At 40.4% G+C, this 24,254-nt stretch overlaps 1 protein-coding gene across 3 annotated transcripts in view; it reads left to right on the top strand.

The window, feature by feature from the left end:
* The window catches only part of OPHN1 (oligophrenin 1), a 379,470-nt gene that overhangs the window by 213,171 nt on the left and 142,045 nt on the right, over nt 1–24,254 (top strand). For all 3 annotated transcript variants that reach the window (XM_015127602.3, XM_077987907.1, NM_001261353.1), the window contains 5 exon segments: nt 4,674–4,765; nt 9,142–9,220; nt 11,796–11,829; nt 12,344–12,406; nt 13,305–13,379. In XM_015127602.3, the coding sequence (XP_014983088.1) occupies nt 4,674–4,765; nt 9,142–9,220; nt 11,796–11,829; nt 12,344–12,406; nt 13,305–13,379 (343 nt within the window).

The raw sequence follows: 24,254 nt of genomic DNA, 5'->3' as shown, positions 1-24,254 counted from the left end.
AGTTTTTTGTATTTTTTAGTAGAGACGGGGTTTCATTGTGTTAGCCAGGTCTCGATCTCCTGACCTCGTGATCCGCCCGTCTCGGCCTCCCAAAGTGCTGGGATTACAGGCTTGAGCCACCGCGCCCGGCCTAAAATAACAAGTTTTAAAAATATGAATTGAATTCCAAAATTCCTTTTTTTGCAGGAGTGTGTGTGTGGCCTACGGTTGGAGTAACCAATACTCACATTCTATGTACTACTCAAATATCTTTAAGCAGTTAATCTCTCTTTTTCCGCCCTCCAAACCTCTCACTCCTGAAAATGACAAGATAAATTTAGCACACTGAAAACATAGTTTACTCACCTGGAAGAACCTGATCTTTTACATACACACACACACACACACACACACACACACACACGGATTTCTTAAGATAAAAGCTGATCTTTAGACAGATTGTTTATATTCTGAAAGTAGTTCAATGTGTCTCTTTCCCCTTTAACTGGCTCTCAGACAGGGTCTTAGTGCATGATTTTTAAGCATTTGCACTCTTTACAAATTGTTTGTTGGAAGTGCTTCAAGAGTTATTTGTTAGCATTGAAAGTAGTACACGAAGACCCAATTTAGGTAGGGAGGAATTTGGAGAAAAATTGGGACAGTTTCTCTCCCTTGCTGTTCCTTTTCATGGAAGATCTCTTTTGTGTGGCTTGCTCATATTGAATTAGAGAGGATGGAAATGTGCTTGCAGGCTACTGAAATTTTTTTGGAGTGAGGATGGTCTTTTAACTACAAGATTTACCTCCCTGCTTTAATGTGCTTCAGTGATGGGATGGTAGAAGATGTTGTATCAAACAGAGTTTCTGGAATCCTCAACTATGTTTTTATTATTATTATTATTATTTGAGATGGAGCTTCACTGTTGTCGCCCAGGCTCGAGTGCAATGGCACAATCTTGGCTCACGGCAACCTCTGCCTCCCAGGTTCAAGCGATTCTCCTGCCTCAGCCTCTTGAGCAGCTGGGATTACAGGTGCACACCACCACACCCAGCTAATTTTTGTATTTTCAGTAGAGATGGGGTTTCACCATGTTGGCTAGCCTGGTCTCGAACTCCTGACTTCAGGTGGTCCTCCCTCCTTGGCCTTCCAAGTTGCTGGGATTACAGGTGTGAGCCACGGCACCAGTTACTGTGCTTTTATCATGGGCCAGTTACTCATTCAAAACCCTCCTCAGTTTCCAGTCTGCCAATTGCCAAAGCACCTTTCAATGTGGTTCCAATAAATTCATCCTGTGTTTTAGCACTGATTTGTTCCAAGTCAGTCAGAACTTAGCTGATTAATCTGACTAGGAAGTGCTTATAAGCAACACTGGCCTGCAGTCTCTTTCTTTTATTTTTCTACACACATTACTTTTCAAATACCAGAGAGGAAAGCTCCTCTTGTAGACAATAATTTCATTTAGGCACTTTTTCTGAGGCTGCTCGGAGGTGCTTTATTGCAAACCCCGAGACAGAGTCAGCAGATACCACTTTCATATCCTCCTGACAGATGCCAGCAAGCCCTCCTTTTAGTTTTTCTTTCCCTCTTCTCTTTTCATCGAGTAGCTGCTTGCAAAACTGCAATGGTGGTGGCCTGTGCATTTTTAATGTGGTATTCCTTATGGAATGGAAAGGAGAACTTAGTTACTCACTTACAAGGCAGAGGGAGGTGGTGGGAGTTAATTGGATTTCCCCAAATTGGAGTTGGAAGTGGTTTCTTCCTGAAAGTTCTCTGTTTCACTTCCTAATACTAGTTTGTATTTTACAATTATAAATTTTACAAATAAATGATACCATAATAAGAACACTACAAAAGCCACTATTTCTTGAATAACTGCTGTGTGCCAGACAATGAACTAGACCCTTCTGTCATATTCATGCTCCTCATTTGCCCTCCTAGCAGCTATGTGAAGTCAGTGCCCCCAATTTGTGTAGGAAGTGAGACCAATTTGAAGATGCAGGAATTGGCCATCTTTCTGACTATGGCACTTACTATAGTGTTGGTTCTACTACTTTAGCCTGTCAGCTCTCATCTGTGTTGTCATGTTCAATTTTCTGATCACCTTCTCAAATGATAATTTATTAGATCTTCATCCCTTCCCTGTTAGGAATTTGTGGTCAGGAGTACTGCATTTTGAATCTTCAGACCTGTGTTTAAATTTTAGCTCTGTGGTCTGGTAGCTTTTTGACCTTGAGTAAATTGCCTAATGTTGCTCAGTCTTAGTGTCCTCATCAGAAAAGTGGTAAGGATGATAAAGTAGTTCATAAACATTTATTGAGCACTAAGTATTTGCAAGGTACTGGAGGTATAAAGATGAATAAAACACTGTTCATGTTTTTGAAGACTTCCTAGTCAAGTGGTGAAATTAAACCTAAAAACAGGACATTTTAATATTATGTGCAAAGCACATAGTGGGCAATGTGTTGGTTTGAAGAAGGATTTTTGAGGAAGTGAAAGCTGAACTGCAGTTTGTAGAATAAGTAAGAGTTTAGTCAGGCAAAGAAGATAGACAAGGTCATTTTGGGTGGAGGGATTAATATAGGCAAAGTCATGCAATCTTGAAATAGCATGATACGTGTGTGAAATAAGAGTACTTTTGCATTGTAGGGGCATTAAACAGTTGAGCAGTCACTGGAGATGAGATTGGAGTGATGGTCAGGGCCTAGGTCCCTGAGCTGAAATGCCATTGAAGCTGAGGGCATTGAGAATTTAAAGAGATAGAGTGAGTCTGTGACTTTGCTCATAACCCTCATTTTGAAAGACTAATGCGTGGCATCCCAAATTTGGGGGTAGGAAAGCATACTGAAGGATTAATTTAGAGTTGAGTTGTTATAGTGCAGGAGCAAGGACAGATTGGCCTGCAAGTGGTTGAGTGTGCTGACGAGCAAGAAGTATTGGGTAATGAGCCACATGGGCCAGTTTGTATGTCATAGTATCTAGGCACCTGGGCAGTGTTTCCTAACTTGAGATACCACAGTGGGTTGTGTTATTCCCATTTAATAGATTGTGAAGTTAAGACTTGGAGATGGAATATGATTTATTTATTTATTTATTCATTTATTTATTTATTTTTGAGACGGAATCTTGCTTTGTCACCCAGGCTGGAGTACAGTGGCGCGATCTTGGCTCACTGCAGCCTCTGCTTCCTGGTTTCAAGCGATTCTCCTGCCTCAGCCTCCCAAGTAGCTGGGATTACAGGCGCCCACTACTGTGCCTGACTAATTTTTGTATTTTTAGTAGAGACAGGGTTTTGCCGTCTTGGCCAGGCTGCTCTCCAACTCCTGACCTCAGGTGATCCACCTGCCTTGGCCTCCCAAAGTGCTGGGATTACAGGCATGACCTGCTGTGTTTTGGCCAGGGTCACATAGCTGGTAAATGGCATAACTGAGACAAGACCCTAGGTCTTAAGCTTTCTAGTGTGTTGTTATTTCCGCTATACCAATTTGGATGACTTTGAGTATGCCATTTTACCTCTTTAAGTGTCACTTCTCTATAATGGTTGTTAACAAGAAAAGTGGCTTAAAAATACCTGGCATAGGCTGGGCACGGTGACTCATGCCTGTAATCCCAGCACTTTGGGAGGCTGAGGTGGGTGGATCACGAGGTCAGGAGTTCGAGACCACCCTGACCAACATGGTGAAATCCCATCTCTACTAAAAATACAAAAATTAGTCGGGCATGGTGCGCACCTGTGATCTCAGCTACTCAGGAGGCTGAGGCAGGAGAATCGCTTGAACCTGGGTGGCAGAGGTTGCAGTGAGCTGAAGTCGCACCACTGTATCATTGTATTCTAGTCTGGATGACAGAGCAAGACTCCGTCTCCAAAAAAAAAAAAAAAAAAAAAAAAAAAAGAATATGTAGTGTGTAATATATGGCACACAGTAAGTGATAAATGTTACTTGTCTTTCCTTTATCACATGATCTCTGTTGAGATAAGAGAGGGAATCTGAACAAGGTGAGACTGCAGAATTTTAGTCTGTGGACACAGCGGGTTTTAATTCCCTTAATTACCTACAGGACTAAAGTGGGCCACCTGTCCTTGCCGCACATATGAAATATCAAATGCCACCATGACTAATACACACATTTACTATTTCCTCTACTTTTGCACTACCTTTGGAGCAATTAAGTTTGTGATTTCTGTCATCCTAAAGAGTCTGGATGTTGGGGGACAGAAATGTTTTTCTCCCCTCCTTCATCTGCCACTTTAATGGAAGCTTCCTTGCTCAGCTACCCTCTGACTTTCTAAGGGAGGTTTTAGACATCCACTTACCCTGTCACAATTTCCCTCCCTAGAGGCCTCATGAAAATTTTATTCTGTACACTTAATGCCATTCAGGCAGCCCATTTCTCCTACACTCCCCTTACATGATGTGTATTGAGCTTCCTGTTAAGTCTTCCTTCTTGGGAAAGAGTGCTGGATGACTCTGAACAATTTCTCCTGGTCTCAGCCATTGATTCTTGGAGCGGGGAGAAACCATCTGCCATCTTGCTGCAAATACTGTTTGAAGGGACAAGATTCTCAGTGAGTCTACACATTGCTCCTGCTGCCTTGACCAGACGCCTTCCAAGTGACACTGAAGACACTGTAGGAAGCAGAAACAGCTTCTGTGTATTTTTTTAAAAATTGCCTGTTAATTCTTGTTTCATACCAGGGGCCCTTGGACTTAACACTGAAGTACTGTGTGAGAAGGAAGACGGAGTCTATCGACAAGAGGTTCTGTTTTGATATAGAAACTAATGAAAGGTAAGCTGTGCCGCTGTGAATTGGCAATGTCTCCAAGTGCCAGATGCTTAGCCTGGGTAGGTCTTTTATTTTCTTCCATCATCCCACGTTGATGACAATGAGTAAGTCTATTCAGGACTTTGTTGTGAGTCTATTCAAGCCAGCTCTTCTGACTGCCCTTCCCAGGGATCCCTGCTAGACCTGGCCCAGTGCTGCTTTTCTCTGTGCAAGCTTCTGTCAGCTTTGCCTCACTTGCTCTAGGAAGAAAAAGTCTCTCCTGGGATTTAATTTGCTATCATATGTGCAAAAGGTCAACATTTGGTGATCCTGCAAGAAGGAAAGGATAACAAAGCTCATTCTTTGTTAAATCTCCTAATATCACATAAAAGAACAAATGAATTCGCACACGTTTTTGAGGGAGGGAAGATGAGGTGGAGGGTCATGGTGTATTAGAAAGTCATTTCCTCCCATTTGGTGCAAAAATGATGCAGATCTTCCCTACTTTACAGATACTCATATGAACTGGAAATAGTGTGATTATCACCTTTCAGATCTTAGAGCTAAGGCTTGCACATTTTGGACTTCGTTGTGTTTGTTTCTCCCAAGTGCCTTCTTTTTTTACTTGAACCTGAGCAGTTTTATCAGAGGAGAATTTTAACCATTAAAATTTCAAATGAGTGCATTTGGTATTATTGTGGAGAAAGACATGCTTTATAGTTGGGTGGTTGTACCAAAATAAACAGAATAAATCTGTTTCTAGATTTTATCTCAACCTTTTATTTCTATGTGTTAGATACTTAGTAATAGAATAGAATTTTGCAAAATGATCAGATTGCTAGAAAGGAACTTGAATGGTGAATTACAATATCATGTGAACAAAACTAGCAGTGACTGGGATCATAACAATCAGACTAAATGATGAGGGCATTTTTTAAAAAATCAGGGAATAAAGGACTTAGCTTGTTTCCTTATTTCAAAATTGAGAGATTATCATTTGACCCTCATAATTTCGATTTGTGAATCTATATCATTTCTTTGATAAAAATGGATGATCCCAGTTGAGATGGTTCTGAAAGTATATATTGTTGCCAGTAACCATGAGACTGTCACTCATTTTCCTGATAGCCTCAGTTCCAGTAGGAAGAGGAAAATTAATGTTGGCTGTGGCTTCCCTTTTATGCAAATAATATCCCCAACTCAAGCAGTTGCAAACAGTTTGTCCCCGTGGGTAGGGGCTAGGATCAATTTATGTTTCTTGTACCTGGTGCTATGCATGGCTCATGATAAGTACTACATTTGATGTTTATTCTTAAGTGTGTTTTTTTCTTATCCCAGAATGCTGAAGAATTTTGACACTAGAACCCAGGGATTAAAGTTTTGATGCATCTACACTTTTAGTTATTATATACTGTGCACTTTGCAAAGCGTTCCCTCATTTAATCTACCACCCCCCCGCCCATTTTGCCAGTGAGGAAACTGAGACCCACATACATTTAACTGACTTGCCCAACTAAAGTCACATAGTAAGTGGTGAGGCTGAGCTCAAACCCTAGTCTGTAGGTCTCCGGTCTGCAAAGCCCATGCTGGTTTCTTTTTGTCTGTTTTGTTTGTTTTGAGATGGTATCTCTCTCTCTTGCCCAGGCTGGAGTGCAGTGGTGCACAACCTCCACCTCCCAGGCTCAAACGAGTCTCCTGCCTCAGCCTCCCAAGTAGCTGGGACTACAGGCATGTGCCACCATGTCCAGCTAATTTTTGTATTTTTAATAGAAATGGGGTTTCACCATGTTGGCCAGGCTCCACTTGAACTGGCCTCAAGACATCCACCTGCCTTGGCCTCCCAAAGTGCTGGGATTATAGGCATGAGCCACTGTGCCTGGCTCCATGCTGTTTTTAATTTTGTTCTATTGTCTATTATAAGCAGAAGAAACAAACTGCAAAATAGAGCATTAAATATAATAATGAACAGGTGCTGAGGCCCCTCTCTGCATGTGGAGTCTTTTGAGTGACATGACATCTGCTTTTCTGGCTAGTCAATCTGATATAAGGAAGAGAGTCAGGCTTCCTAGCAGGCATCAGGCAGCTGTACTCACATTCCCTGGAGCACAGAGCAAAGGGCTCTTTGAGTCACCTTTTTCTATGTCAGGAAGAGAGGATAAGTTTTTTTATTTTTTTAACTTTTAGTTTTTTAGAGAGAGGGTCTTACTCTGTTGCCCAGGTTGGTTTGTATTGGCACAGGTTCAAGTGATCCTCTTGCCTGAGCCTCTTGAGTAGCTGGGACTGACAGGTGTGTACCACCACATCTGGCTAATTTTTTATTTTTTGTAGCTGTGGGGGTTTGCTATGTTGCCCAGGCTGGTCTTCAGCTCCTGGCTTGCAGTGATTCTACCCTGTCGGCCTCCCAAAGTGCTCATATTACAGGTGTGAATCACTGCACCTGGTTCTAAATTTAGGCTCTTAGCAGGATTTAAAATGACAGGCTCATAGCAAGGCAGAGCTTGAAATGTTTTAGTAACAATAGCAACAAAAATAATTGTGATAAAAATAAAAACAATTGCTAACATTTGCCAAGTATCTCTTTTGTGACAGGCACTGTTATCAGCCATTTAAGTGTATAGTTTCCTTTAGTTGTCACCACAGTCACATGAAGGAGGTGATGTTATTTGAATTTTGGTTTGTGAATCTCTATCATTTCTGTGTTAACAATGGATGACCCCATTCAAGGTGGCTGTGGAAGTATATATTGTTGCCAGTAACCACAAGACTGTCATTAAGAGGTGCTTTAATGAAGTAAGAGATGGTAGGACAGGAGCCCCATGATTCCAGCAGGTAGAACAGGATTCCTACGATACCAGTAATGGAAAGGACCTCCCAGCTCCTGTGTTCCAGCACCCTTTCAGATAAAGAAACCGAGGTCTAGAGAGGCCTAGTTACTTATCCAGGGTGGCTGAACTCTCTTGGCATTGCTTTTATCATTCTTTGACACTAGGAGAGGTCTCATCTTATCATAGAATTTGTGGAAGGAAAAATGTTTTCCTGATGGCTCAGGTAGCCAAGAGAAAGCAAGGAGACTTTATACCTTGCATAAAGTGTGGTTAATCTCAAAATTCCAGTTGAGTCACAAAGATCTAAAAAGACCATAAAGAGCATAACAACTTAGGATACCTCTGGGTAGTTAGTAGTGTCTTAGTCCATTTGAGATGTTATGACAAAATACCTGAGACTCAGTAATATATCAACAACAGAAATTCATTTGTCACATTTCTAGAAGCTGGAAGTCCAAGCGGTTTCAGTGTCTGGTGAGGACCTGGTCTCTGTTTCCAAGATGGCATCTTGTTGCAATGCCCTCCAGAGAGCACCAACACTGTGTCCTCATATGTCAGAAGAGACGGAAGGGAATGAACCCACTCTTTCAAGTTTTTGTAAAAGGACCCTAATCCCATTTATGAGGTTCTACCCTTATCACTCACTCACCCCCTGAAGGTCCCATTTCTTGATATCATCACATTGGTAGTTAAGTTTTAACCTATGAATTTTGGGGAGTATTCAGACCACAGCAGGTAGCCTGCAAATAAATGAATAAAACAGGGTTTGAAGCCGTGTGCCAGGCAGAAGAGGCCTTATATTGTAGTAGTGAAGAATATGGCTGCTGGACCAGACTTTCTGGATTTAAGTCCTGTCTCTAGTAGTTCCCTGCTACATGACCTTGGATAATTACTCTGTGCCTCAGTTTCCCCTTCTGTGAAGTAGAGATGATTACTATAACTGCCTTATTGTGTATATTAATTGAGTTAATATACATAGTTTACTTGGAACAAAATTTGTCACCAAGTAAGCATTCAGTAAATATTAGTTTTTTTTTTATTAGTCATAAAATGCTTGTTAGCCAAAACGCCTCCTCCCTGTGTCTTAGCCAGTACTCATGTTGTTGAATTTATTCCAACTCAAAATGTTTCTTGGACATCGCAGGTGCTAGAAGAAGCAAAGCCATTTTACTGACAGATGAATGTGCCTGTGATGTACATGCTCATTCCTAGAACTCAGACAAAGTGTCTGGCTTCCAACAGAGTAAGGCAGGGAGAACCTTTGTTTGGTTCAGGCACAATGGGGCCAATTTAGGTGTGCATTATGGAGGCATCTTGACAGTTACCTTCCTATTTCTTGCACGATCCTGGCACAAGGCCACCAAGATACCACCCCCACCTCCATGGTTCCCAAAGTTACTGTTCTCTAAATTGCCTATTGTTTTCTTGAGTAAAAGAGATTTTGAAAAATGAGTATTCTGTAGGCCTGTGCTTGTTCAGTGTGGCAACCTGCAGGGCAGAGAGGGACCCTAGATCACAAGACTCCATTCTCTCAGATGAATTTTCTGCTTTATACTTATCATTTTTCCCCCTCAGGCCAGGAACCATCACTCTGCAGGCCCTTTCAGAAGCTAACAGAAGGCTATGGATGGAAGCCATGGATGGGAAAGAACCTGTAAGTTACCTGACACTGGGGAAGCCTCCCCAGCTTATGCCAGTGTATGAGTGCCCTCTAGTGTTATCAGTGTGTCTCAGACAATTAAATGGTAATGGATTGTTTAGTCTCAGTTTTAGAGCTGTAAGAAATTGTTTCCACATCTCTTAGCAGGTAAGGCAACTGGAGTTCCAGAAAGGTTGAGGGACTTTTCTGAGACCACCCTCAGAGAAGACATCAAAACTGGGCTTAGAATGCAGATCTCTCAGCTCCCTGCTCTAGTGTTAGACTATGTAGCTCTGCCCATAAGCTATTTTTCAGAAAGAATTAAGCCATTTTTCAGGTTATGAAATCAATATGTGTTAATTAATATGAAAAATAATTGCCATAGTTATACATAAGCACTTATTAAATATTTATTCAGAATGATTTCTCTGCCTCATCCTTATACCACCAACTCAGCTATTCTCTTCGAGGGTACAGCTGGTAGCGGAGATGGCATTGCCATCCTGTATCACAAGATGTACTGTTCCATTTAGAACACCGTTATGCAGGAGGACAAGCAATCCCTTGAAAGCGTTACTGATTATCGTCAAGCGACCAATAGGAACAGTTGGAAGTAATTGAAAAACGTTCTAGTTTCTTAGTGGCATATGAAATAATATCAGCTTCCTGGTGTTGGAATTCCAAAAGCTTGGATATAGGTACTAGTTCTGCCATTAAATGGTTATGTGACCCTGGGCAAATCGTTTCACCTCTCTGAGATTCAGTTTTCCTCTCAGTAAAACGGCTTTAATAATTTCTTTCTACCTATCTCGCAGGGTTGCCTAGAAAAACCAGATTGAAATCATCTTGTAAACCACAATGTGCTAGCCGATGTGAATGATGGGATACAAAACTCCAAAGATCCAGCAGTGTTCAGATACAGTCTTATTTCCTTGCTTTATTCAAGTGAAAAACTGGCTAGGAGAGAAAATGCATTCTAGGTTTTTCTTTCTATGCGTCCTTGGTATCCTGGAGAATTTAGAGGGATAACTAGATCCCAGATTACACTTATAGTAAACTGGAAGGTAGCAGGAGAGACTTGGTATTCTGAAGACTGCCATCCAGAAAATATTCCAGCACTGTCTTCCTTCTGTCACCTCCCAGAAACCTGCTGCTGAACTCTTTCATGCTTGTGACGTTTCTGTAGGCAGATGCTAGGAAGCTCAGCAAGGCATTTATCTTTCAATTCCCTCTCTTACGTTTGCTCTCCCTTTAGGTTTTCAAAAATCAAAGGATGCAGATGGCTTTTTGTGGAGAATGATGTGAGCACATGGGCCCACTGAATGTGGATCCATACCAACTTGATCATGGCAGATTTTTCCACAAATCCCTTGTTTAGAAAAGTAGCAGCAAAGGCTGGCTGGCACAGAAATATCTCCCACTGAAATATCTGTGGGCATACACACATATACAGAACTTATTTTAAGGACAGGCTGTTCAAACAGACTCTTAACAGATGGCATATAGAGGGCTCATTTCCTGCAGCCTTACATTACTAATGTTGTTGCTCCTTTACTAAACACTCCAGTTCACTAGTCTTACATATCTCGTCCATGCCTTTGCCTAAACTGTCAAAGATCAGGGCTTGAAGGAATGTTTACTCCAACGCTGATCACTTTACTGATATAAATTTTGAGATCTGGAGAATGGAAAGGGCATGCCCAAATTTCCTAAGAGGTAGAGGTAGAGCCAGGACTAGACTTCAAGAGTCAACAATCTCCTTTCTGGTCTCTCACAAAGCTATCACAGTGCATACTCTAAGATAACACAGACAAATCTTGGTGTATTCATGGATCTCTTTCAGATGGACATTTGCCTTTCCACAGAGAAGCATTCATCAACTAGTCTTTGAGGGTGGGAGATTGGTATTAGGAACATTTGAATTTTATAATGTCCATCAGACAGGTACATAGCCATGAGGAAAACACTTTCCTGGTCTCTTGATTTATTATAAAAATGCCCCAGGCATTACATAAGGAAATATCTAAGATGGATTGGCTACAACTTTAGCTACAGTGAACTATGTGAAATTCAGTGTAATTTTCAGTGATTGTTCAAGGATTTTCTTTTTTCTTTTTTTTGAGATGGAGTCTCACTCTGTTGCCCAGGTTGGAGTACAGTGGTGTGATCTCAGCTCACTGCAGCCTCCACCTCCTGGGTTCAAGAGATTCTCCTGACTCAGCCTCCCAAACAGTTGGGATTACGGGTGCACGCCACCATGCCTGGCAAATTTTTGGATTTTTGTAGAGATGGGGTTTCATGATGTTCACCAGACTAGTCTTAAACTCCTGACCTCAAGTGATCTGCCTGCCTTGGCCTCCCAAATTTCTGGGATTACGGGCCTGAGCCGCCATGCCTGGCCTGTTCAAGTATTTTCTAGCAATCTTGGCAAAATGGTTATGTTTAGCCCACTTGCCTATTTTGTTGACATCCTGGAGTTTCTAATCATTTTTTAATGCCTATCTGGGGAAAGAGATTTAATATTATGTTCTCTGTTTTCCTATATTGATTGACAATAGCCATGGATCTTTCTGTTTATCTTCTTTTGTAGATCTACCACAGCCCTATAACAAAACAGCAAGAAAGTGAGTCACTCAAATTTTTGGTCTACTAGCATTATAAACTGCCACCTGTCCTATTCATAGTAAATACCATCATTAATGATGTGTACTATTAATGCAAGTCTGAATATGGATGCCTTTGTGTGAAATAAAATTCAGCCATATATTTTTTAAATGTGTCTGGTAATTGAAGTAAGGTAGACACTTTGTGTTAGCTTACATCGTGGGTAGAGAAACATCCTTCCTGATCTGGAAGCATGATAGAAATTGTGTGTATTTTTAGGCTAACATTTCACATATGACTTTGCTCATGCTGAAAGCAGACAATGCAAAGGGCTAAATAGAAGTATTTTGTGTTTTAAGAGTTAAAATGCTCAACCTTCCCTGAATAAATGAATCTTTCCATTTAAGGGTGATTGGAAGTGAGCTACCAAAAACCCTTAGCTCTCTCAATGCAGTCCCTTTGCATAGTCATTAAATGTTTAATAGGTGACACCTGTTGCAGCAGGCGCTAACTGTTTTCTTTTGCTTGAAACAGTGGAGCTAAATGAAGTGGGCTTCAAGTTTGTCAGGAAGTGCATCAATATTATTGAGACCAAAGGTAAGATCTGAACCATAGCCTTGGCGTTGTCTGAATCTGGTCACTCTGATGTTATCCTGGGCAATTTCTCTGAAGTAGCATTTTAGGAATGAAGACTGTTTACAAAGCTTATGTAGTAGATACAAGCTAGAAAATTTCAGAAAATTCTAAACTAGTGGTATGCAAGCATATTTGGATAATTTGTGGATTCCTGCTTTTAAAGAGCTTATAAGTTTATAAAGTATTCTCAAATAGTACCTGGGACTCCTTAAGCAGTGTCATGATGGTTCTATCCTAAATAATGAAGAGTTCGATTTCTGCCACAATACATACTGGTATAAAAATTGATGGGGGCAGAACTAAACTCAGGGAGATGTGGAATCAGCATTCTTTCTGGTTGCCGATACTCTCTGGTTTCCTTCTGAGGATATTTAGACTGTGGGCAAGTGTAGTATATGAATCAAGTCTCTTTGTTCTTTAAAATGTTTTTTTAGTCCTTCTTGGTGCAGGAAATGGCCTTTTGTTTCACAGCTGCCTTACTCCAGCCCTCTCCTGCTTTGTGTCACTGCTTAGAAGCAACTTGAGAGCTGATCCTTCCTTCTTTTTCAATTAAATGAACTTTCTAAGATGGCAGCACCATTCTCAGCTTTCTGCTGCTGCCCAAACTAAGCACATGCTTCTATATACTATAGAGTTTGTTTTCTTCTCTTCAGATTAATGAGCAGGCTTGGTATACTCCAAGTGAAAGGATGGATAATTTGGAGAGATGCTTTAGGACTATTCCCCTGTTACAGGGAAGGCTGGAGAACTTGGAATATGTAGTGTGACCCCTTCCTATCTGAATTAACTCTAGTGTACCAGGGGGAGATGACAACTCTAGCTATACAAGTGAAATTAACCTGATTTTTTCCTCCACTAGGGATCAAGACAGAAGGGTTGTACCGCACTGTGGGCAGCAATATTCAGGTTCAGAAGCTGCTGAATGCCTTTTTTGGTAACAATTTTACTTTGATAATTCTTACTGGGAGTACTTTATATGTTACAAAGAAATGTGACTGGAAGAGAAAGGAGATACTGCTAAAAAATGTGGTAGAGTAGTTGAAAAAAAGTATTTTCTAAGGTAAAACATACACATACTTGCCCACCCTGGGCAGAGTCAATTGTACCTTGAAAATGGCTGTTATCTCTCCTTCCTCATATCCCATTCACTCCAGAAACCCTCAGCAATCCAACTTCTTCCCCTATGTTTCAACTGGAACTGCGTGGCCAGGCTTAGTAGGTATCTTCTTACCAAATCCAGTGAACACTTTTGAGTTTCTGTCTTACTTGATCTCCTTGTTGACCACTGTCTCTTTTTTGAAAATTTCTCCTTACATGACTTCATGACTTCCATAACACATCATCACTCTTCTGATTCTTCTCACATCTTTTTTCTTTTTTCTTTTTTTAGACAGGATCTAGCTCTGTCGCCTAGGCTGGAGTGCAGTGGCATGATCATGGTTCACTGCAGCCTCAACCTCAACCTCCTGAGTAGCTGGGACTATAGGCGTGTGCCACTACACCAGGCTGATTTTTATATTTTTTTGTAGTGATGGGGTCTCACTATGTTGCCTAGGCTGGTCTTGAACTTCTGGCCTTCAATCATCCTCTTGCCTTTGCCTCCCAAAGTGCTGGGATTACAGGCATGAGCCACAATGCTTGACCTCTTCTAACATCTTATAGGATTCCTTTTCAGTAACTTGCTGAACCTTTATCTTTCTGTTTTTTACACCTTGACTGAGTGTTTCCTACAGTTCTATCTTTGTTCGGGTTTACTTCTTCTTTTTTTTTTTTTTTTTTTTTTTTTTACATGTTTTTCTATTGATTGATTTTTTTTTTAAAATTCTGGTTATGGCTCACATTTTTGTTTCTTAAAAAATATTTCTTGTAATCTTTATTGGTTGCTTGATATTGTGACTTACTGAGTGTCTTGCTTTTGTTGATTTCTTTTAAAGAGGACTGAATTTTCTTTGTGGGCAGTTATTTGTGGATCAACTTGATTTGAGTCTTCTTTTAAAGTTTTCTTAGGCCAGATATAAAGTATCCACCCCCAGGTAAGGTTGTTGAGCTCTTTTTCTACATAGCTCACTCTTCTCTGGTATTGTGCCTTGCTAATTCTAGCTGCTTCAACAAGTCTTGCTTCTAGCAAGACTTCCATGCTCAGCTTAGTTCCCACTCCATCTACTGCAATCTAAAAAGTGCTTTTAAGAAGCAGGCTGTGGAGAAGGTAGCAGTTATCTTGTTTGTTTCCCTCTTCTCAGAGTCATAGTCCTGTGTTGTCCATTGCTCAATAACTACATGCAGGAGTTTCCTATATACTGTCTAGTTTTCTAGTTGTTACAGCAGGAAGGCAAGTCTGATACCAGTTAGTCCACCATGGCTGGCAGTGGTAGTCTCTCTTTATGCTTTTTACTAGCACCTGTATGCTGACAACTCACAAAATCTCTGTTTCAGACATCTTCTGATGAGTTCTAAATGCAAATATTCACTTGCCCACTGCACCTGTGCTTCTCAGTCATCTTAAGGTCATGACACACATCAGAATGATCACCTTTATATAGCATGCTCGAGTAAATGGACATCACTGAGGCAAGAAGCCCTAAAGGCTGAGGGAATCAATATTGGAGTCTCTGCACAAGCTCTCTCTATGTAGATGGTTCACAGGTATCTACCTGCATTTCTCTCCCTGCAAACCTACCTTTCTTCCTTTTGTGGGTGGCAGTGAAGCATCTTGTAAGCTGAGTTTTCACAGTGTCAGAGAACAAATGGAGTGTGGAAAACTCACTTAGATAAAGTACATATTTTTTGGTCCTTACTGTGATGCATAGCTAATCTCTCAAAAGCCTGCAGGTCTGACAACCAACCCTACTCACATTTGAGGATGTTACAGCACTCAGTCATAGCAGGTGTGGTTTTGGAATTCCAGATTACATCATTAGTATCTCAGCATCTGTTTTCATTAATCACCTTACATTCTTGACTTTTAAAAGTTTGGATTGCTTATTCCTGGTCAATTTGCAACCCATCTCATTAGCTAAGGACACTTTTTCATATGTAAATCAGCTGATAGCATGGTCCAGCATATTGAATCTCTGAAAAATTATTGAACTCAGATATTTATTCAGATAATTATTGAACTATTGAAAATTCTGTTTCCAGTATCACTACATCCTTATATCTGTTGTATAATAAGCTAAAAAATACCATGCCAGGCATCCCACTGATTCTCTTATGGGTTTTAATGGGACTGAAGTGGTTTCTTCAAATCACACATGGCGGTACAATTTGATTCAAGTATTAAGGAAAGTGGTAGAGTTGGTGTATTTCATTTATTCAAAACCATCCTCCAAATATTAACTCTCATTGGAATATCTAAAATATACCAGGAAGTTCTAGATATAAATATTGATAGATACAATATAAAACTGTTAACTTCCTTATTTGTATATGAAAATGGCAACCCCGATCCCTGCCCCGAATGTATGAAACTCGAGATGTGGTGATGATCCTCATTCATTTATTTATTCATTGAACAAATATTTGTGTGCCTACCCGAGCATCAAGCATTGTGTTCAGGGCTGAGGACTGAAAAGTGAACATATTCCCTGTGTTTTCCACCTTTGTGGGGCTTACATTCTACTGGGAAACTGTCTCTCAGTTACCTTTCAATGTCTAGTTATGTGGGGAGACCTTCCTTCTAAGTTTCTTTCATGTGATGTCCTCTGGCGTATCTCACTGGGATCCTCAAAGCTGTCTTGCTTCTTTTCACCCTTTCCTGATCTAGTCTCATAGCACTAGGGGCTTGTTGCCTTGGTTGCATGTGGACCCATCATGATTTATCTTGGAGGGTGAATATCTATTGCCTTTTGGTTATGTACCATCTCTCCCTCTTTTTTTTTTCTTAAGTCTCATGCTCTATGCTAGTCAAAAGGATACTTCTTGTTATTTTTTTAGTCTAAACAACCCTCAGACTTCTCTCCCTATGACATCTCCTAAACTTGTAACTGTAGGCTTTCTTCTATCATTTACTAAAGCCTTTTCTTCTTCCCCTACACAAAAGTTTGTCTTTTTGGGAAATAAAATATAACACAGAGTATAAAGTCAAAGGCAACACATAATCAATAGTTATTTTCAATCAGGCTGTTGGTTGGTTGGTCACATTCCTTGCCTACACCAGATTTTTGTATGATGCTTTACGTATGAGGTTTTATGCACTGTGAGGATTAGCGTCTTCACTGGTGCTGGATCCATCGTAAGCCACCTTGGCACAGAGAAGCCAATCTGATCATCTCAGGGACAACTTGGAACCTCATGTAAGAGTTCTGTTTCTCTTTCCTTTATCAAGCTATAACTATCTTATTAATGAAAATGCCTCCCATTGTCATTATAGTCTTAATAATCATGTTGTGCTCCAGAGACTCTTAAGTATTTCACAATGGAGCAGATGGGTGAGATGGGGCATGGAGAGCGATAAGATTGATTGTATCAGCAGGGGCTCTTGATAGAGTTGAGCCTGGTTGGCAGCCATAAGCAGGAAATTGTTGTTCCCATAATCCCCTTACCGTGCCAGAGGCCTATGGATCTAAACAGAAGAGGACCTGCTGTAGTGAGTGAAGTAACAAGTCACTTGTAAGATGTTATTTATGTTATTTTCATTTCCTGTTTAAATATTTAAATTTCTCATTTCATCATTATGGCATTAGAATAAGATACGTGGACTTCTCAGAAACCAAGTGGAATACCTAATATACATAGACAGATAATAGGGTAGAAATATGCACATAGTCATTTTTCTATTTTCATAATTAATGTGAATTATTCAGCATCTGGAGACTTAACTTTAGTATTAAATTCACATATATTTGGACAAATAGATAATAAATACATTAATCAGAAATACTTTCAAGTTATGTGACTGAATGAGAAGTTCAGAGTCCCCTAGCAAATAAAACAAAAACATAACACACTCCACTTCAGGAACTGCAGAACTTGAACTCTGTGTGTTAATCTTTAAAGCAACTGTATATGTTAGCCATCTTTCTGATATTGTCGTATGGTGTGATCTTTAGCTTTTCATACATATCAAAATACTTTATTCATAAAGCCAGATCCTTGTATATGTGCGTATATGTATACATGTATGTCATAAATAAATTTTACATAGGTTCAATACATTAACCATTACTATACTTACTACTTTAAATACATTGATTATTCTCAAATCATGCTTGCTTTGAAATAGTACCACTAGAGTTTGAAGTAATTTATCAATGGATATTTACTGTTACCCTTTCAAAATTATTTCCTATTTGCATTTGACTATGAAGCTGAGTTCAAAAACTTTTAGAAATAAAGTTTGATATGAATATTTGTTCCTTGTCTATTATTTTCTCAATATCTGAATAATTGATAGCAAATTCATCTTTAGTTCTCATCTGACATAATGCCATTTCCTATCATTCTTGTAAGTATGTAAATAGTAGGATGGGAATTTTTCTCTTAAAGGTATTTTAACTTAGCAAAAATAATTTCAGTTGTTGATATATGAATCTAGCAATGCTGTTATCGCACCTGCTTCCTGCTGCAGGGTTTCTGACTTGGGGAGAGTCTTTCAGCTATGTCACCATGAATGAGGATCCAGGGGATTGCTTGTATTAGTTTCCTAGTGCCGCTGTAATAAATTATCACAAATTTAATGACTTAAAACAATACAAATTTGGCCGGGCACAGTGGCTCATGCCTGTAATCCCAGCACTTTGGGAGGCCGAAGCGGGCGGATCACAAGGTTAGGAGATCGAGACCATCCTGGCTAACATGGTGAAACCCCATCTCTACTAAAAATACAAAAAATTAGCCAGGCGTGGTGGCGGGCACCTGTAGTCCCAGCTACTCGGGAGGCTGAGGCAGGAGAATGGCGTGAACCCGGGAGGCGGAGCTCGCAGTGAGCCGAGATCGCACCACTGTGCTCCAGCCTGGGCGACAGAGCGAGACTCCATCTCAAAAAAAAAAAAAAAAAAATACAAATACAAATTTATTCTCTTACAGTTCTGGAGGTCAGAAGCCTAAAATCATTCTTCTGGAGCTAAAATCAAGGTGTCAGCAAGGCTACTTGTTTTTTTTTTTTTTTTTTTTTGGAGAAGACAGTCTGTTCCCTTACCTTTTCAGCTTCTAGAACTTTCCTTGTCTCATGGTCCACTTTAGCAACACCAGGCATAGCCCCTCTCATGCTGCCATCACTCTGGTTCTTTCTCTTCTACCTTCCTCTTCTGCTTTAAAGGACCCTTGTGATTACATTCATTCCACCCAGATAATCAGAATAATCTTCCTATCTCAAGGTCAGCTGATTAGTGACCTTAAACCTATCTGTAACCTTAATTCTCTTTTGGCATGTGACTTAACATATTCCCAGGTTCCTAGTATTAGGATGTAGACACCTTTGGGAACCAGAAATCTTCCTACTACTTACACTATTCCATTCAGAGTTTTAGGACACTCCCTGTGATGCTGTTAAGTGGACCTCAAGGTCATCCTTGATTCTTCCTTTTTGGAATCCGTGGTTAGACCTTTAGGCAGTGGTTATCTTATTGACCTATGACTCATTGTGACGTTCTCACTTATTTCCTCAAAGGAGCAGAAATAAATTCCTTTCATTGGCATATGACATCTGTTAGGGAGTGAATGTTTGTACTTCCTCCCCCATTTATATGTTGAAACTGACTCCCCAGTATAATGGTATTGGAGGTGGAGCCTTTGTGAAGTAATTTGGGTTGAATAAGATCATAAGGATGGGGCCTTCATGAATGGGATAAATACCCTTATAAGAAGATGCCAGAGGGCTAGCTTACTCTCTTTACATCAAATGAAGATGTAACCTGGAAAAGGGCCCTCATCAGAACCCAACCATGCTGGCACCCTTATCTTAGACTTTCAGCTTTTAAAACTGTGACAGATAAATTTCTGTTGTTTATAAGCCGCTCAGTCTCTGGTAATTTGTTATAGTAGCCTGAAATGACTAAGACACCATGTTTTCCAAGATGTTTCAGCTCTTTGCCAGCCAGAGTATCATTTACACTTTTCTCTGGAGAAACTTGTTCTGTACTCAGTCTGTTCACTTTTTCTCCTATGGCATATCTTTTTGCGACTAGCTTTTTTTTTTTTTTTTTTTTTTTTTTTTTTTACTGTAATATTGTCAAACATGCTGTATCTCAGAGCCAGTTTCAGGTTATCTGCCTGAAATGGATTATGGACCCAGAGCAACCAATTTACCCACTTGATTTCTGTTTATAATACTAGGATCCCCAGAACCCCCATTTTGAGCCAGGTTAGGTAAATGAACTATGCCCTGAGCATCTCTTATGTCCTGCAGTGTTCATTCTTTCATTCATTCATTCAACATAATATTCTTGAGTACCTCCTAAGTGCCAGATACTGTATCAAGTGGTAGGGATGTAACAGTGAAGAAGGGGAACAGAAATCACTGGCCTCCTGCAACTTAGTGTCTAGCAGCAGCTATAGTTCATAGATACAGTCATACGTTTTTCTCACAAAATAAACTCTGGAATATCCCAGATTCAGGATTCTGTTGATCCTCACTGGCGGCATAAGGACATGAAGCAGTATAGGCACCTGGAAAAGAGAAACTATAGTCTTCCCCTTGGAAAAAAGCAGCCTATTTCTTAAACCAAGATCTTTCACCATCTTAAGGTAAAACATGTAAGGAGAATATATTAACTTTGGGAGACTAACAGTTTTCCTTTTCCTGATGTGTAATGTATACCTTATTTTATCTGCTTGAACTCCATTGGCTTTCAATTTTTTCCAGGTCTTATTGTTTATCTTCTGCCTTGCCTCATGATCCCCTTTCTCCTTTTCCTTAGCCTTGTCTTACAGCTCTCTCTCTCTCATTCATTGATTCACACCACATTTATTCAATGCATACACCAGTGTTTAGGGCTACTGCTTACCTCTCTTTCTCTTTGGTTTTTTTTTTTTTCCTCTTATTCTTCACATATCGCCTTTGCCTCCTATTCTGACATGCTTATACTATGACTAGCAGCCCACTTTCATAAAATCTTTTCCATGAGCATACATTGGAACCCTTCTAGATACAAGTAGCCAGACAAGGTGATCAGAACTGAAAGACTAGTCTTCCCTATATCAAATGTAGCTGTCATCTGGGAAAATTGCATTTACAAAATTCCCAGGTAGGTAGTACATGCTCTAGCATTTCTCTGTCCTTGTTTCTTCACTAGGTACCTGGATCTCTAGGAATCTGGTATTCTGCACAGTGGCTGACACATAGGAAATATTTGTGGAATTAATGAATACCTTTTGTGATGCATGTCTCTTCCTAGAGAATGTTTGTTTTTCTCAAAAACATGAACCATTCCATACATGGTTGTATTTTGTTATACTACTGCACAGAGTTTCTGTTGTATGTAGTTTCATAAAATATAGCTTTTGTTAATCTCTGCAGATAGCATTAGGACCACCAAGTTATCTGAACTGACATGTAATTAATATTTGCAAATAACAGATAACAAGCAGCAAATCAGTAGGATTTTCCCATGGGAAGCCATATTTCTCAAAGATTCCTACATCCTAGTCAGAGGTGATTCTTCATTTAAACTGTGTAGATGATAATGGGCAAAGGGAAATTGTAGCTTCTTTTCTCTGTTGGAGGGCATCTTTTATTTCTTCTTGTTGTTGCCTTCATCTTTTCCTCAGTGCTTCCTTTGTTGACCAGATGATCACATTCAGCTTTAAAACCATTCATGGGCATGGTGGCTCAAGTCAGTAATCCCAGCACTTTGGGAAACCAAGACGGGTGGATCACTTGAGGTCAGGGATTCAAGACCAGCCTGGCCAACATGGCGAAACCCCATCTCTACTAAAAATACAAAATTAGCCAGGCATGGTGGGCGCCTGTAATCCCAGCTGCTTGGGAGGCTGAGGCAGGAGAATCACTTGAACCTGAGAGGCGGAGGTTGCAGTGAGCCGAGATCATGCCATTGCACTCCAGCCTGGGGAATAAGAGTGACACTCTCTCAAAACAAAACAAATGAAATCAAAACAAAACAAAACAAAACAAAAACTTTCGTACCTGAATACAGTGTTGATCCATCTTCCCACCCCTTCCTTTGTGTTTTTTTTTTTTTTTTTTTTTTGAGATGGAGTCTCTCTCTGTTGCCTAGGCCGGAGTGCAGTGACATGATCTCGGCTCACTGCAACCTCGCCTCCTGGGTTCAAGCGATTCTCCTGCCTCAGCCTACCAAGTAGCTGGGATTACAAACACGTGCCAACACACCTGGCTAATTTTTGTATTTTTAGTAGAGACAGGGTTTCACCATGTTGGTGAGGCTGGTCTCGAACTCTTGACCTCAGGTGATCCGTCAACCTTGGCCTCCCAAAGTGCTGGGATTACAGGCGTGAGCCACAGTGCCCAGCCCCATTCCTCTTTTTGACTCACTGCCTTTTAAAGCATGCTGTGGTCTCCCTCTAGTGGAGAAATTGCCATTTGAGAAAGAAAAAAATTCAGTCTAGAGTCAGGTCATATTTGTTATGCCTTTATATTTGAACACCTTGTAAATTGCTGCTTATCAGTCATTTTTCCATTTAGGTGTCGTAGGGTAAAAAACAATTTTTCTTCAACTCTCATAAGTTCTTAGTTGGAACATACTCTTGTAACAAAAGACAAGATTATTAAGAGAAAACAAGCTTATTAATATGTGTATTTCATACATACATGGGGGATACCCAGGAAATGAGTAATTCTCAAAGAGGTAGCTTTGAATTTCAGGTTATAGATCACCTTCAACAAAGAATAGTAATTTTTTTAATTGTATTTTTTTTTTTAAGACATGACAAGACAAAGTAAAAGGAATTTGAATCTCTAGTAGCAGCAACATCTGGGAAGCCAAATAAATGAGAGATGATAGCTAGTTAGTAAGGCTTGTTAATATAAATTCCTCTGCTACTATTTCTAGGCCAGTAAGTGTCTAAAGTTGTCTTTAGTGGTTAACCTTTTTAACTTTTGTTCTCCCTGGTAGAAAGGGGTGTTGGGTCGGGATACCTCTCTCTTTGTAAATCTATGTTCTGCTTTTAGGCAAATAGAGGGAGGGCAGAGAACTTTCCTATACCTGCTGCTGCTTAATTTTCTTCAGGTCAACAATTCTTTGTATTTTGGGGTGGCATATTATGTGTATCCTCTGAAGCCAAACTTCATCTTACTAAAAACAGTTAATCACCGCCTCATCTCTACCAGTTATGTGCTTAGTGTAATTTATATTATTGTAGATTTCTTGCTGTTATGTAGTTACTTCTGGGTATATCTGTTCTGCTTCACACTTCAGCATATTGAGTAGAATTTCTTAATCTTGGTTGACAATACTATCCGGAATTTCCAGAATGTTTAGTTTAATGGAGTGTTATTATGGGCCTTTGTATTTTTCATGTCCCTCTGAAATTCCTGGAAATGTCTGAAATTTGGAACAGATAGTGTTGTCAACAAGTTACCTGAATGGATATGTAAAAAGCAGTGGTGGCAGAGCTTCTTGGGCAGAGCCTCTGTTTTTTTGTTTTGTTTTGTTTTTTTGTTTTTTCTTTTTTTCTTTTGACAGTCTCACTGTGTTGCCCAGGCTGGAGTGCAGTGACACAATCTTGGCTCACTGCAACGTCTGACTCCCAGGTTCAAGTGATCCTCGTGCCTCAGCCTCCAAAGTAGCTGGGACTACAGGCATGGATAATTTTTGTATTTTTTGGTAGAAACAGAGTTTCACCACGCTGGCCAGGCTGGTCTGCAACTCCTGACCTCAAGTGATCCACCCATCTTGGCCTCCCAAAGTGCTGGGATTATAGGCACGAGCCACTGCACCCAGCCAGACCCTCTGTTTTCAACAACTTCACTATTTCCATGGAATTCCCTAGGCTAGTTCATTATCTTTTCACAGCCTCAGCTTGGTGCTCTTATCTCTGGGTACCTTTTAGACATTAACAACCCATACCTCTTAGATTTCTGAAAAGGCCAAAGGAAGATCTTGTAGTTCCACTTCTTTGTTTCTTATGTGTCTTTCTTCTCCTTCCTTCCCTCCCTTCCTCCCTTCCCCTCTCTCTTTCTCTCTGTCTCTTGTTTTCTTCTTACTCTTCAGAGTCCTCCTGTCCTGAGAGGCCTCTATATCCCAGCAGTTCATTATCCAAGGACCATGCATGTCCCTCCCTGAGAGTCCTCTGGGTGGGACCCCCTCAGTGGATATTGGTTGTTTCAACTGTGGAGGCTCCCCCTAGTGGAGAAACTACCATCATAGAAAACAAACAAACAAACAAACAAACAACAGCAACAAACTACAGAGCTTCTATGTCAGTCCCAAGATTTTATCAAACTGTAATTATTTGTACACTCTCAGTCTGTTCCTCACTCCGGTGCCCAAGGTGTGGCCATTATTCTGTGTCCATATGTACCCACCAGTGGTCTGGGAGATCCTACCGCTTTCAAGCCAGCTGTTGAGTTTGATAGTTAATTTGCCTCCTGCAGAGATGAAACACTTGCCTTAATGGCTTTGGCCATCCAGCCTCTGGCCAGAGTTCTAGACAGGATTTGTGAACACCATGGACTTGAACTCAGGATTTAGATGTAAGTGGAAAGTAACCCTAAGATAAAGATGGAATAGGGTTGCCAAATTTATTTATTATATATTTATTTATTTAGTGATGGAGTCTCACTCTATTGCCCAGGCTGGAGTGCAGTGGTGCAATCTCGGCTCACTGCAACCTCTGCCTCCCAGGTTCAAGCAATTCTCCTGCCTCAGCCTCCCAAGTAGCTGGGATTATGGGC

Source organism: Macaca mulatta, chromosome X, assembly GCF_049350105.2.
Source record: "Macaca mulatta isolate MMU2019108-1 chromosome X, T2T-MMU8v2.0, whole genome shotgun sequence".
In the NCBI taxonomy this organism is placed as follows: Eukaryota; Metazoa; Chordata; class Mammalia; order Primates; family Cercopithecidae; genus Macaca; species Macaca mulatta.
This window is presented reverse-complemented; position numbering and strand designations above follow the sequence as displayed.